This window comes from Candida margitis, assembly GCF_024628925.1.
Source record: "Candida margitis strain CBS 14175 chromosome Unknown scaffold1, whole genome shotgun sequence".
NCBI lineage: Eukaryota > Fungi > Ascomycota > Pichiomycetes > Serinales > Debaryomycetaceae > Lodderomyces > Lodderomyces margitis.
This window is the reverse complement of record NW_026261901.1, coordinates 104,635-117,006: the sequence shown is the minus strand read 5'-3', so window position 1 is coordinate 117,006 and position 12,372 is coordinate 104,635. Positions and strand designations below refer to the sequence as shown.

General features: G+C 39.3%; 5 protein-coding genes across 5 annotated transcripts; 3 read left to right on the top strand and 2 right to left on the bottom strand. All coding sequences in view use genetic code 12, as the record gives it.

The window, feature by feature from the left end:
* Nucleotides 1–156: 156 nt before the first annotated feature.
* On the top strand, nucleotides 157–2,781 carry EMC9 (Emc9p; the record flags this gene model as incomplete). The annotated part of the gene is made up of 1 exon (XM_051816985.1): nucleotides 157–2,781. One exon carries the CDS (start codon nucleotides 157–159, stop codon nucleotides 2,779–2,781), a length of 2,625 nt encoding a protein of 874 aa, XP_051669450.1.
* A 142-nt stretch (nucleotides 2,782–2,923) lies between these two features.
* On the bottom strand, nucleotides 2,924–3,787 carry CANMA_004682 (uncharacterized protein; the record flags this gene model as incomplete). The annotated part of the gene is made up of 1 exon (XM_051816983.1): nucleotides 2,924–3,787. The coding sequence occupies one exon, from the start codon at nucleotides 3,785–3,787 to the stop codon at nucleotides 2,924–2,926; it is 864 nt and encodes a 287-aa protein (XP_051669449.1).
* Nucleotides 3,788–5,100: 1,313 nt separating this feature from the next.
* PGA52 (Pga52p) lies at nucleotides 5,101–6,258 on the top strand (the record flags this gene model as incomplete). Its single annotated transcript, XM_051816982.1, has 1 exon — nucleotides 5,101–6,258. One exon carries the CDS (start codon nucleotides 5,101–5,103, stop codon nucleotides 6,256–6,258), a length of 1,158 nt encoding a protein of 385 aa, XP_051669448.1.
* Nucleotides 6,259–6,286: 28 nt separating this feature from the next.
* On the bottom strand, nucleotides 6,287–6,997 carry CANMA_004680 (uncharacterized protein; the record flags this gene model as incomplete). The annotated part of the gene is made up of 1 exon (XM_051816981.1): nucleotides 6,287–6,997. One exon carries the CDS (start codon nucleotides 6,995–6,997, stop codon nucleotides 6,287–6,289), a length of 711 nt encoding a protein of 236 aa, XP_051669447.1.
* Nucleotides 6,998–7,988: 991 nt separating this feature from the next.
* FAV3 (Fav3p) lies at nucleotides 7,989–12,166 on the top strand (the record flags this gene model as incomplete). The annotated part of the gene is made up of 3 exons (XM_051816980.1): nucleotides 7,989–9,555; nucleotides 10,215–11,393; nucleotides 11,490–12,166. 3 exons carry the CDS (start codon nucleotides 7,989–7,991, stop codon nucleotides 12,164–12,166), a joined length of 3,423 nt encoding a protein of 1,140 aa, XP_051669446.1.
* Between the last annotated feature and the right edge of the window lie 206 nt (nucleotides 12,167–12,372).

Below are 12,372 nucleotides of genomic sequence, written 5' to 3'. Positions count from 1 at the left end.
ACCCACCACATTATATTATTAACAATTGTTGACAAGGACAAAACTATACAGAGTTACGTGTTCAAATAGGTCGAGACAAGATAGTCATACACACAGTTAAACTTTTCCGCTCCTTTGACCAAGCATTTTATATCCTCCACGTATATTTATGATTAAATGCATCAAACACTGACCACTGTGAATCGAAAATCAAGATCTCTGTCATCAGTTACTTCACAGTCACAGTCAGTTTCAACTTCAGGCTCAGCTTCAACTGCTAACTCGTCAGTATCTTCCAAGACTGCTTCCTCACGCATGCAAAATTTGGGGCTGTCGCAACCAACATCGTTTCATCATCATTATCACTTGAATGGCAAAAACGGGGTTAACAGCAACAGCGGCGGGCACTTTGAGTCGAATAATAGTAGTGAAAGAAGGGGTTCTCCAAATGTGAATAATACGGTGTCGGAATCACCTGCTGTTGAGCACCACCACCATTACCATCATCATCATCACCACCATCCGCAACCATCAACTGTCTTCCCCAACTCTTCAAGCTTACGCGACATTTTATCCCTTGTTTTTGTTACATTATCATTACCACAATCAGTTTCATTACTCATTTGCATCTTGTATTTAATTTTAGGGTCAAATTTTATGGGTGGAAAATTTTTGATCAATTTCATGCTTCCCAAATCGCAAAAACCTGTATTTAAGGGCATTAAAAGTATATCATATTCGGCAATAAAAGTCACCTTAATTGATTCGATTGTTTACTTGACGTTGGTTAAATTAATCAAAAAAAAGAGCTATTTCAATTATTTGATTATGTTGTCGAAATCAATAGTATCGAGTGAATTAATTGGTGCTTCATCGATATATTATATCAACTCCATATCAAACAAGAAAATCACGAGCAAGATACAGTACGATGATAAAAGACGCATTTTTTTCAATAGCAGTCTAATGAACGCTATATTCTGCTTTATCATCATCAATTATATCAATTATTTATTAAATTGGTTTCATTTTGCATCAGTATCTATCAGCCCACCAACAACTACAGCAAATGCCACCACTACATCTATGTCAACGCCATTGGCATCATTCAAGTCACTCAATAACCTCGCAACGAGAATCATCCCCGTGAACATATCATATATAAACAATTTGAATTTCAGCGATTACAAGATTCAATTGTATTTATTCCTCTCGATTCATATTATCAACCGGGCGTTATTTGTCAAAAAGTCAACCATTGTACAAAACTCAATACCTAGTGTCAATGACGAGATTTCTGTTAATGTTGATGAAAATAAATTGACCAATATCAAGGTGGATTTGAGTCAAAAAACAAGCAAGAATAATTGGAATTCGATTGCTTATAAGAATTTTGAAAATTTCGTGGTTTCTCCATTTAATAGCAAGTTGACCAATTTAAAGAATAGAATGAGAGCAGCATCTTTGTCCAGACCGAAGTTAGGTTCGGCTGGCACACAGAGTTTGAGTTCATACACTTTGGCGGTACCTGCAAATGCTTCTGCTGCTTCTGCTGCTTCTGCTGCTGTTACCGCGCCTACTGCACCTGCACCTACATCTGCAGTCACAACAACGCCTTTGGCAAATGCATCTACTGGACCAACATCAATTACAACTTCATCTAAAATGACTTCTGTTTCAAAATCTTTAACTACAACGACAATATCCCCAAATGTTACAGTAGTTGAGAATACGATTATCATCCAACCATTTTGGTCCATTGTTGCTGCGTGTAAGGCAATTTTAAAGAATCCAAACTTGTTCAACGGAGAACCAACGAGAAAGAATGCTGACAATGGAGTTTCTGATTTTAGCAGTGGTCGTTGCAAGGACTTGCCAGTTGCTATTGTAGCTATCGATTCAAGCAAAGTGGTTTTAAAGTTGTTATTCAGTGAAGGTGTTGAAAATTTAAGAATCAAGTTGAATAATGTCGATTGGTCGTATTTAAAATTTGGTAATCAATCAGGCACGCGTTATATAACAATCTATGGATTGACTCCCTTGTTTCAATACGAAGTGGAGATTTTGGATGGTGATGCATTGCTCAATTATATCTTAATCAACACCACCAATGACAATGACCAAGTCATCAATAAGTCTAGTGGAGAAACGTCGTCTCTCGTTACATTACAAACATCATTAACTTCGACAATGACAAATTTGAATAATCTTAAACTCAAATTGAAGAAATTCAAAAAGGATGAAAATAAAAAGATGTCCGATTTGAAAAATTCTATTGATGTTGTGAAAAACAAAATTTCCAAATACAATAATGCCAAACCGGCCAATGAAAATCGGGTTTATGGTAAAATACAAGGACTTAAACACTCAGTGTTGCAATTGGAAAACGAAATTGATTCTATTCAATCGGAAATTGATACATTAACTCAAGAAGAGAAGCAATTGCAACACCAATCGAAAATCAAGCAACAATCACAACTTGATGAAATTAACCAATTGGAATTGGAATATACTCAGTATGAATCTAGATTAAAGGGTTATAAATCAGATTTGACTAAATTGCAACAAGAGCAGTCAAATTTATCAACCAAGTATCAAAAACTATTGGCTCGTCATGATTCTAAGCAAGAAGAATTGAGATTTTTACAATTGGAATTGAAGAATTTGAAAAAGGGGGAAATCTTATCGAAATTCGCTAAGCGGATCAAAAAGACTAATGAAAAGTTTGATACTATAATTCCAAGGATTTTACATGAGACGGAATTATTGAGACAAGAGTGTGCTGAATTAATGGATGAGTAGAAAAAAAAAAAAAAAGAACCCCCACCAGGGAAATTTTAGTTGGATTAGATCTGTGAAGTTGTTTTTATGATGATTTGATAAAAGATGGTAAAACCCAGTTCTCTCTATTTACAAATTGAACAGTTGTATGCAAAGTACTCTTCTACTCTTCAGATAACGTTTCACCAATTTTATGGAACCCTTTATTGAAATACAACAACCCGCCACTCTTGTGCAAGTGCGGGTCAGTTATCACATCAATCACTTTAGCAACCCAGATTTCATGATCGTCAATGGTGAAATTGTGCGTCGTTTTACAGATGAAAATCAGTTCAGCGTGGGATAAGATGGGGATTGCTATGTTTTCGTCGTGTTTTTTGATGAATGTATAGTCTTGATCCTCGACTAGGTTGGTGAATGGAGTCGTCATTTCGTGGAAAATCTCACCGTCATCATCTTCATCGTTGTTTTTGTTATTTTTTACGTCGTTATCGACAGATTGTTGTGCTTTTGTAATTGGTTTGCTGGTCCATTTGGTTCCCCGTTTATTCAATTTAACACCCTTGGCGAAAACACGACATATCTTGGCACTATGTCGAGTCGGTGGCATAAGATGTATAGCAAGATACTGGTGGTTATGTATTGCTGTGGATGTATATGACGGTAAATGTAAATTGAATTCGAGATAGGGGTTGGGGTGAACTGATAATGAACAAACGGAACTTAATGTCATGCCATGGAGGTCTTGCTTGGGGTCAATGTGTGACTTGTCATCAGTTACTGGAGGTGCAGTGCTGGTGCTAGGGCTGGTGCTAGTAGATTTGATCATGGGTATTGCTGATGTTAATACCATTGCTGGTGATGCCAATCGTGACATGGTTAGTCGGAATTTATCAGAAATGGACAGATGATGACGCTGAGTTGAGTAACTAGCACAGTGTCGTACTTGTTGTTTAAATGATGCATTGACAAGGTGGTTGGTGGTTAATGTTGATATTTTTGGGACTAATTGACATATTCGATGCATGGGTAGAAGTGTAGAACCAACGTGGGTATAAAGCAAAGTGTGATATGTATATCTCTACTGGTGGATTTAGTCTCCTCGCTGTGATTCTTTTTTGTTTTGCTGCAATTTTTTCTTCTTTCTCTTTTCTTCCCCTTTGCTTTCTGGTCGTCTCTGTAATAAAGAATAGGTGATGTGTAATACCATGAAGTAGCAATTGAACTCTATAAAGATATGTTGTTGGGTGTATGTGTTTGAGATTGATTGGAACTTGCTACATGTCCAAGGAAATGGGAAGAGCTGAATAGTGGCCAACTTTGTTCCTCGATGGCTTATTGATTGCAGAATTCCCGTATTAAGTTGAGTGATAACTATTATCCTACTTCAAATGGCGTCTCTCTATCCTGATACGACATTGTGTGGTGCACGGATTTTTGTAGCAAGAGATGTTATCGACATAAAGAGTATGAGGATGCAAAATCTGAGATAAGCTTTTCAGGAAGATAAGATCGTGTTTAACGTCAACTCCCTAGAAGATGTTTATTTCACAAAATGGGGTGGTCACATACGATATCTCCTTTTAAGTTCTGCTCTGTTTCATTTTGTTCCAAAATGGTGAACACTCCCACGTGGACAAACTTTGCATGAGATTTGCGGTCAAGTAGCATAGACTCCCAACTAACGTACAACTCAATCAGCAGCTCCAATACAAACTCTCTTACAGGGGTCACACAAGTGGTGGAACTTCTTCGCAGCCCTGTCAGTACGCGTCATCTCTCATCCCCTGACTCACCGCGTGTTTGAACTCTCTGACAGACAAGGCTTAGGCAGAGTCGGCTTTAAGATACTTTGTTTTTGTATGAGTCACGTGCATGTGTTGTTGGTTTTCTTTTTTCTTGTGCTTGTTCTTATTCAGGCAGTGTAATTAATTATGCAAAATGGTTAGAACCGGATCTAAAAATAGATCACCAAGCACAGGAGAGTGAGAGTGTTCAGTTAACCACACTGTAAAAAGTGATCCAGTATAGCCCTACAGATTTATTAACATTACGTTGTATCTTGAGATATTTTACAAGGCTTCGTTTTGCTTCGAAAAGGCTTTTGATTTCAACGATGAAAACTCTTCGGTCCGGGATTATTTTGTGTAAATTACAAAAACAAATAAGCCGATGAAGGTTTTTCCATAGGTTATCAAAGAAAATTTCAACTCCCAAAAAAAGTACTTTAAAATGGAGTAGATCTGCTGTTTTTTTTAGAAAAAAAAGGGCAAGAAAAGGATTGTAGTGACTTTTATCTTTTATTTTGCATCGCTTTCCATCTTTTCAGCTCATAGACAAATGCTTCAGATATTATTCCTACTTTACTTTACTGTGGCTGCTATCGCCAAAAGCGCAGTTGAAGTACTTCAATTCGACAATTTCGGATACTCCGGAGCTTATTCGCGAGTCAGTAAGCTCAGTGACATCTACAAAGATTCGTGTTCGTGTGAAGTAGATTCCACGCAAGTGACTTTTTCCGGTGTCAATAGTCCCTTGAATGAAGAGGTCAGTGTTCATTTCAGAGGCCCATTGATTTTGAACAAGTTCGGATCATACGTTTCAAATGGGTTTACACTTGGGGATGACTCGTCAGGAGATTGGAATAGACTTAGTTATTATGAAGCTTCTAGCGGAACTTCGGAAAATGTCACATTTTTAACTCGTGCTGGTAAGAATTCGTCGTGCTTGGGTTACGGATTGACTTATGCTAGTGACAACGGTACTGGTGCTGCAGACTCGACCACCGTTTTGGCCGAAAACTCGTTAATCAACTCCAATGACGAGTATGTCATATTCTCCAACATTAGTTGTGGCTCCTCGGGGTTGAACAATGATTGTGGTGTTTATAGATCAGATATACCTGCTTACCATGGCTTTTATGGAACCACCAAGATGTTTTTATTCGAATTCAAGATGCCTAATGAAACAAAGACGTCAACCTCGATTTCCAACTATAACATGCCGGCAATTTGGTTGTTGAATGCGCAAATTCCAAGAACTGCTCAATACTCATCCAACGTCAATTGTTCATGCTGGAGAAGTGGATGTGGTGAATTTGACATTTTCGAAGTGATGAATTCTACTGATTATACTCATTTGTACTCCACCGTCCATGACTACCAAGGTACTGGCGATATTGAAACCGGGATGGCAATCAGCTCATACATCGAACGTGACTTGACGGGAACAATGGTTGGTGGTGTTGTTTTTGATGCTAATGGAGATGTCACTGTGTGGGTCAGTAACTCAACCTCCTTTGATGAAACTGTTTCGGCATCAGATGTAAACCAATGGGCAAACAAGGAAGCTTCTGCTGCTACTACTACTTTAAGCTCCGTGTCATTGGCACTGACCACAGCCTCAGGTAGCTCAAGTAGTAAGAAAGGCGAGGCCCAAGCTTACAAACCGTCCATGTTGTTCAACTTGCTTGCTGCAATTTTAGTATATTTCATTTAAACGTTTAATAAAATTACGAATATAGACTTTAGCTTTTATAATCACAGTATGCTATAATGAGACGAGAAAGCTCTGGATGGTCCCTGAATGAGACAAATGTGTCGTCAGTCACTCCAATTAAGGACTTGTTGACTTCAAGTCTACCATTTTCCCATCGGCTGGCTCCCTCCATGTCTGTTAGTTCAATACCACCACCATCTCTCAGTCCCTGTTGTGTTTGCCTAATATTTCTTAGCAACGTCTCGATTTTATCCCTGTACAACGTCTCTATTTCATCACTTATATTGTCAACAAAGTCAACCTTGTATTTCAGCGGTAATTCCAGTTTGTCCATTCTCATTGGCCGATAGGTTTGTGCTAGTTTCGTACTGTCCTGAATAGAATGAATGTATGCTTTGTTGTTGCTGATTAATCGACCAGGCTCATTGCTTGTATCATCGATGAGGTGCAAAATAGGATGTAGCGTTATATCGGACCTTTTATTCGTAGTGGCACTGGCGGCATTTACAACAGCAGTTAGACGAATGGCATTTCCCACAGGTAGCACTGCAGTGCTTGAATTTGCGTCAACTTTGGTTAATGACTGGACATAGGGATTACTACTTAACTCACTGCGATTGTAGAAACCATTTTGCATGAGGTTGCTATGATGTTTCTTTGGTACATCATTGAGCCATTTAGTCGGATTAGTCAATAATGGATTACGTAGTATTCGTTGATTTCCTGATAATTGTGACATATTCTTTTTTTTTTTTTCAGGAATTTGACGTGGTTTTTATGTGGGGTAAAGTAATCATGAAGGAGTTAAAGTCGGGGTCCTAATGGTGGGGGTCTGCACCGTTATCAATTTTTTTATTGTCCGTGTTTCTTTTTCTTTCTTTCTTTCTTTTCTTTTTTCTTTTTTTGAGTAATGATCCGGACTGCCTATTTGGGAAATACACCATATGTGGTAGGTCCTGTTGCAATAAAGATACAATAACATTTGAGGAGAAGAAGGCGTCATTTGTTTCTTACAAGTTATGTCTTGTGCATTCGGATGATAGCTCTATTTCCAACTCCTTTTCAATAAAGCCCATTCTTTTGCCTGAAATTATCATTCAGGCTTTTTTGTTTTTTCTATTCTTTTAATTTTTGACTTTCTAGGATTTACTCAGTTTCTATTTTTAGTATATAAAATAAAGCGCCCACATGGTTATGTTTGCTCAAAGTCGCAAAATAATGATAACGCAAGGCCAATAAATAATTAGTGGTAGATAAATTTTACTTCAACCAAACAGTTTCTTTTTCGTCTATTCCATTCTCCTTATTGTTTACTTTTGATTTTGTGTTTATATTGTTTCAACTGCTGCAAATTTACTTAATGTGGTTATATTATTATGAGAGAGATATTTTTATTGTTCGACAGGAGTTGATTAGCGATTCTGGAATGTGTTAAAAATTAAAACTTTAGGACTTAAAACAAATAAGTACTAAAAACCTACTATGGGATATGGTTGCCATGGAAACCTGAAACAAATTACACCTTATTAACATTCAATATCCACTTTTCCCCCCCCCCTTTATCTTCTGTGTCTATATAGCTTCTCACTCATTTGTAAAAAGTATAAAGTTAAATCAATATTCCTGAATAGAATAATGCATTTACCACAGTCCCACACGTTTAAACAAAAAAAGGGTCCCAAAGTTTTGCTACATTCGCTGATAAAACATTTGGACAAAGTTTGCTTTTTATGTTTGTCTTTTTACCCTTCATTTTGACCTTGGGTGCAACTGCTCCAATCGTTACCAACACCGTCATAGTTACTCAAACTAATGGAGTAGATCAGAACTTGCCAACTGCTCAGGCACTAAGTGTACAAATAACCGCATCATTAGTGCAAAATGCTCAAGTTGACTCCATTCAAACTGCTAGTACCAGTGGTTCCAATTTTTTGCAAGAGATTGCTCAACTTTTCGGTTTTGGATCGGCTTCTTCCACTTCGTCAGCCGTGGCGACTACAGCACCTGCTGCTAACACAGCATCACCAGTTGCTCCCACCACCACCACATCGCTAGCTGCACCAACGACAACAGCACTGGCTATTGGATCACTTTCACCACTGCCATCATCTGTATCTGCTCAGCTGACTTCTGGAGTACCAATATCATCAGAAACTTCACCTACGCAGTCATATTCGGCATCTTCTGCATTAGAATCATCCCAATCTTCTGATTTTGATCTTGATGAAGCTGTACCTTCCACACCACAATCAGGCAACGCATATTTGATAACGGTCAACAAGCTTTGGCAAAGGTTCTGGGGAAACGGGAAATGGAACCAAGAGGATAGCATTTGTCAGGATAATTCCTTTGAAACGCCATCAGTGTGGGATATGGCAGTCTTGGGCAAAGCCATAGCTGATTCGGGCGACAGTAATGGGCTCGAGACTACCATATCGCGGATCTTGGAATACTACGATTCAACTACTGGTGCGTTTTCATCGACTCCTAATTCTCCTCTGGATATCTACAGTGATGACAATGCTCAACTATCATGGGTGTTCATTGCTGCATACAAAATGACCAATAACCAGCAGTACTTGAAGTATGCCGAGGGTATTGTGGACTTTTTAAAGACGCAAAATTATCAGAATACTGGCGGGATCATTTGGCAAAAGGACAAGTCTTATATTGCATCGATTTCTACCACTGAAGCTGCTTTAAGTGCAATGAGACTCTACGAGGTTAATGGTGACGACTCCTTGGTTGAGTTTGCCCAGAGTTGCATGAACTTTATGTCGAAATACTTGCAGGATAGCGACTCTTTATTCTACGATGGGTTGGACTCCAGTTCCTGGTCGATCAACAAGGGGAAATTGACCTACACCGTTGGATGTGCAATCAGCGCTTTGGTCAAGATTGGTACACAAGATGCTTTGGAAAAGGCTTTGGATCTTGCCACCGCTGCAACTAACCAAGACGGTGCATTTTATACCTCACAAAAGGTCTGGAACAACAGTCTCAAGTATGTTCATTTATTGTTTGTTGGGTTTGGTGACGCTTTTGGTACTGGTAAATTTGACAAGTTCAAAGACGAAGTAACAAAGCAAGGAAATTACATTTACGAATTCTTGCAGGATCCCGATGATTCAAACCTTTATTTCGACCTGGCCACCAGTGGAACACCAGACACTTATGCTAAATACGCCAAGGTTTTCTCTACCTCAGGATCTACATACAAACCCAATGAGGGTCTTTATTGCAGCGGTAGCTCGTCGGGTCCAGCACCAAAAGATTTGTTGATAAATGCCAGTGCCGGTCAGATTTTGTACCAATTGGCAAACNCCCCGGTCCCCCCCCCCCCCCCCCCCCCTTTCTTTCCATAGTTTAATAGCAAAAATAGATGGACTTTTATTAGATAAGCTCTTGGCGGTTGCAAATAGGGAAATTTTGGCGCTACCGGTATGATACAGGAGCATTGTAAAGGCTTATAATGGTACGAAAGAGATCACAACTGCTTTTCATGCCCAATTTTTGTGGAAGATATTGTTTCTAAATTGTGGCTCGGTTCTTTTGAGATATTTGATAAAACCAAATATGGCAGGATAAATTAGCAATTTGCAAATCATGGCCGCCACAGTTGACACAAAACGTAAAAAATAACAATAGAGTCTAGAAGTTTAATCTGTCAAAACAAAGGAGGATTGAAGGCAGACCCGACGTGCGCAATAGAATTCGCTCATTGGAATTTTCAATGAATAGAAGAATTGTGAACGCTTGTGAAGTTTCTGCATACCGAACCAGTCCCTTATCATCGCACAAAATTTAGACTTCAAAGATACTTAAAGAGGATTGGATTCCATAAAAAGCTTTCTCCTTATGTGATATATATCCTTTGCCCCACAAAATGGAACCTTCTCTTTCGCAGGGTGTAGGCTACGGCCTAATTGTTGGAGGCGGAGCCTTCTTTGCAATAGTTATGAACTACGTCACATTCTTGCAAAACAAATTTAGCATCTACAACTCGAAAAAAGTGGACGAGTTTGTTTCCGGGAGTAGGTCGGTTGGATTCGGGTTGCTTCTCAGCGGGATTCTTTCCAACTGGACTTGGAGCTTGACATTGTTGGAGTCGGCGGTAAAGAGCTATGATATTGGAATCAGTGGCAGTTATTGGTACGCCATTGGTGGGTTAATGCAAGTCAGTGTCTTTTCGGTTGTGTCATCAAAGATTAAAAAGAATGCCAATTTAGTAACCACGTTTCCTGAAATGGGTTACTTCCGATTCGGAAAAGCTGGCCATTTAAGTTTTCTTTGGTGTGGCTTTGTGTGTAATGCCATTGTCAGTTCATGTATCTTGTTGGGGGGTTCGGCCGTGTTTAATGCTGTAACTGGAATAAGTCAGTATGCTGCGTTGTTTTTAATACCTTTTGGATGTGCCATCTATGTTAGTTTCGGTGGGTTAAGGGCAACATTTATCTCTGATGCTACCCACACATGCATTATTTTGGTGTTTATTATTGTGTTTATGTTTGAAGTCTACTTTGGCAGTGATAAGATTGGCTCGCCAAAGAAGATGTGGGAATTGCTTGAGTCGTTGCCTCCAGTTGACGACAATTACCACGGTTCATACTTGACATTCAGGTCGAAGCAAGGAGCAATTTTTTCAATCGTGAGTATTGTTACTGGGTTTGGTCTTGTTGTTAATGACCAAGCTTATTTATCGAGGGCGGTGGCAGCTGATCCCAAAATCACATCAAGAGCTTACTTTTTTGCTTCGGTGTGTTGGTTCGTGATACCCTTTGCCATGGGTGCCGGTTTAGGATTAGCGGGCAGGGCATTGTCTGTGTACGATGATTCCCCCACGCTTTCCGAATTTGAAGTTGGCGAAGGATTAGCCCCAGTGGCTGCCGCTACGTACTTGATGGGAAAATCAGGCTCGGCAATGATTTTGGTGATGATCTTCTTCTCGGTGACTTCATCATTTGCTGGGGAATTAATCGGCACATCGACTTTGATTAGCTATGACATTTTCAAGCGGTACATAAAACCGGATGCGACACCAAAACAGGTTGTGAGAGCTGCCAAAATCAGTGTTTTTGGATGGGCTATTTTCTCGTCATGTTTAGCTTCGATCTTCTACGGTGCTGCAAAGATAAGTATGGGATGGTTGTTTAACTTCCTTGGGTGTGCTACTGGTGCAGGAGTTTTTCCCATTGCCCTTAGTTTTACGTGGAGGGATCTCAACAAGATAGGTGCTGTGGGAGGAGCAGTTGGAGGTATGTTTTTGGGCATTATTGCCTGGTTGGTCACATGCAAGACGTACACAGGAGAAGTTAATGTCACCAATTTATCAGATCAGTGGGTTTCTTTTACTGGTAATGTTACGGCTTTGTTTATGGGTGGATTCATTTCCATTGTATCTTCCTTAATCTGGCCAGCAAAATTTGATTTCGAACAGACTAGAAATAGAACCAGTTTAATAAATAGGCAGAGCCACGATGCAGCTCAAGGGTCTACAAATGAAAATGAATATGAAAATGAAAAGGCAAGGGGTTTGAAACAATCGCTGGTGGAAATAACTCAGTCTTCTACAGAACTCTCCAATAGTGAAGCACCCACTGAAGAGTTGGACATGAATTTGGAAACAGTCATCGATCATAAGCATTTAGACCATCAATTCAAAAAGTATGGGATATTGGTTGCTATACTTGCGCTAGTTATGGCAATTGTTATTCCTGTTCCCTTGAGTGCTTCTGCTTATATCCTTAGTCCTAATTTCCTTTTGGGTACGGTCATCATTATCATCATCTGGTTGTTTTGTTCCTTCTTTTACGTAGTGGTGTTGCCGCTAGTTGAGGCTAGACATAGTATCTGGAACATTTTGAAATTGTTGGTTTCCAGGGGTAAAGCCCTTGAGAAGATGTATTAAGTTTGTATTCATGTTTAATAGAGGAGTTATACGTCTAGTATTGGTATTGATGGGTGAATCTTTTCTTTTGTGTAATACGTTTCCTTTGGTGTGCATATAAACGCACATCCCATCTCAAGCCAAACAAAAAAAAATGTAGAACAACAGCACCAGGCTAGACCAACTCTAAAACCAGAACATCATCCATACCTCATCCCCCCATTGTA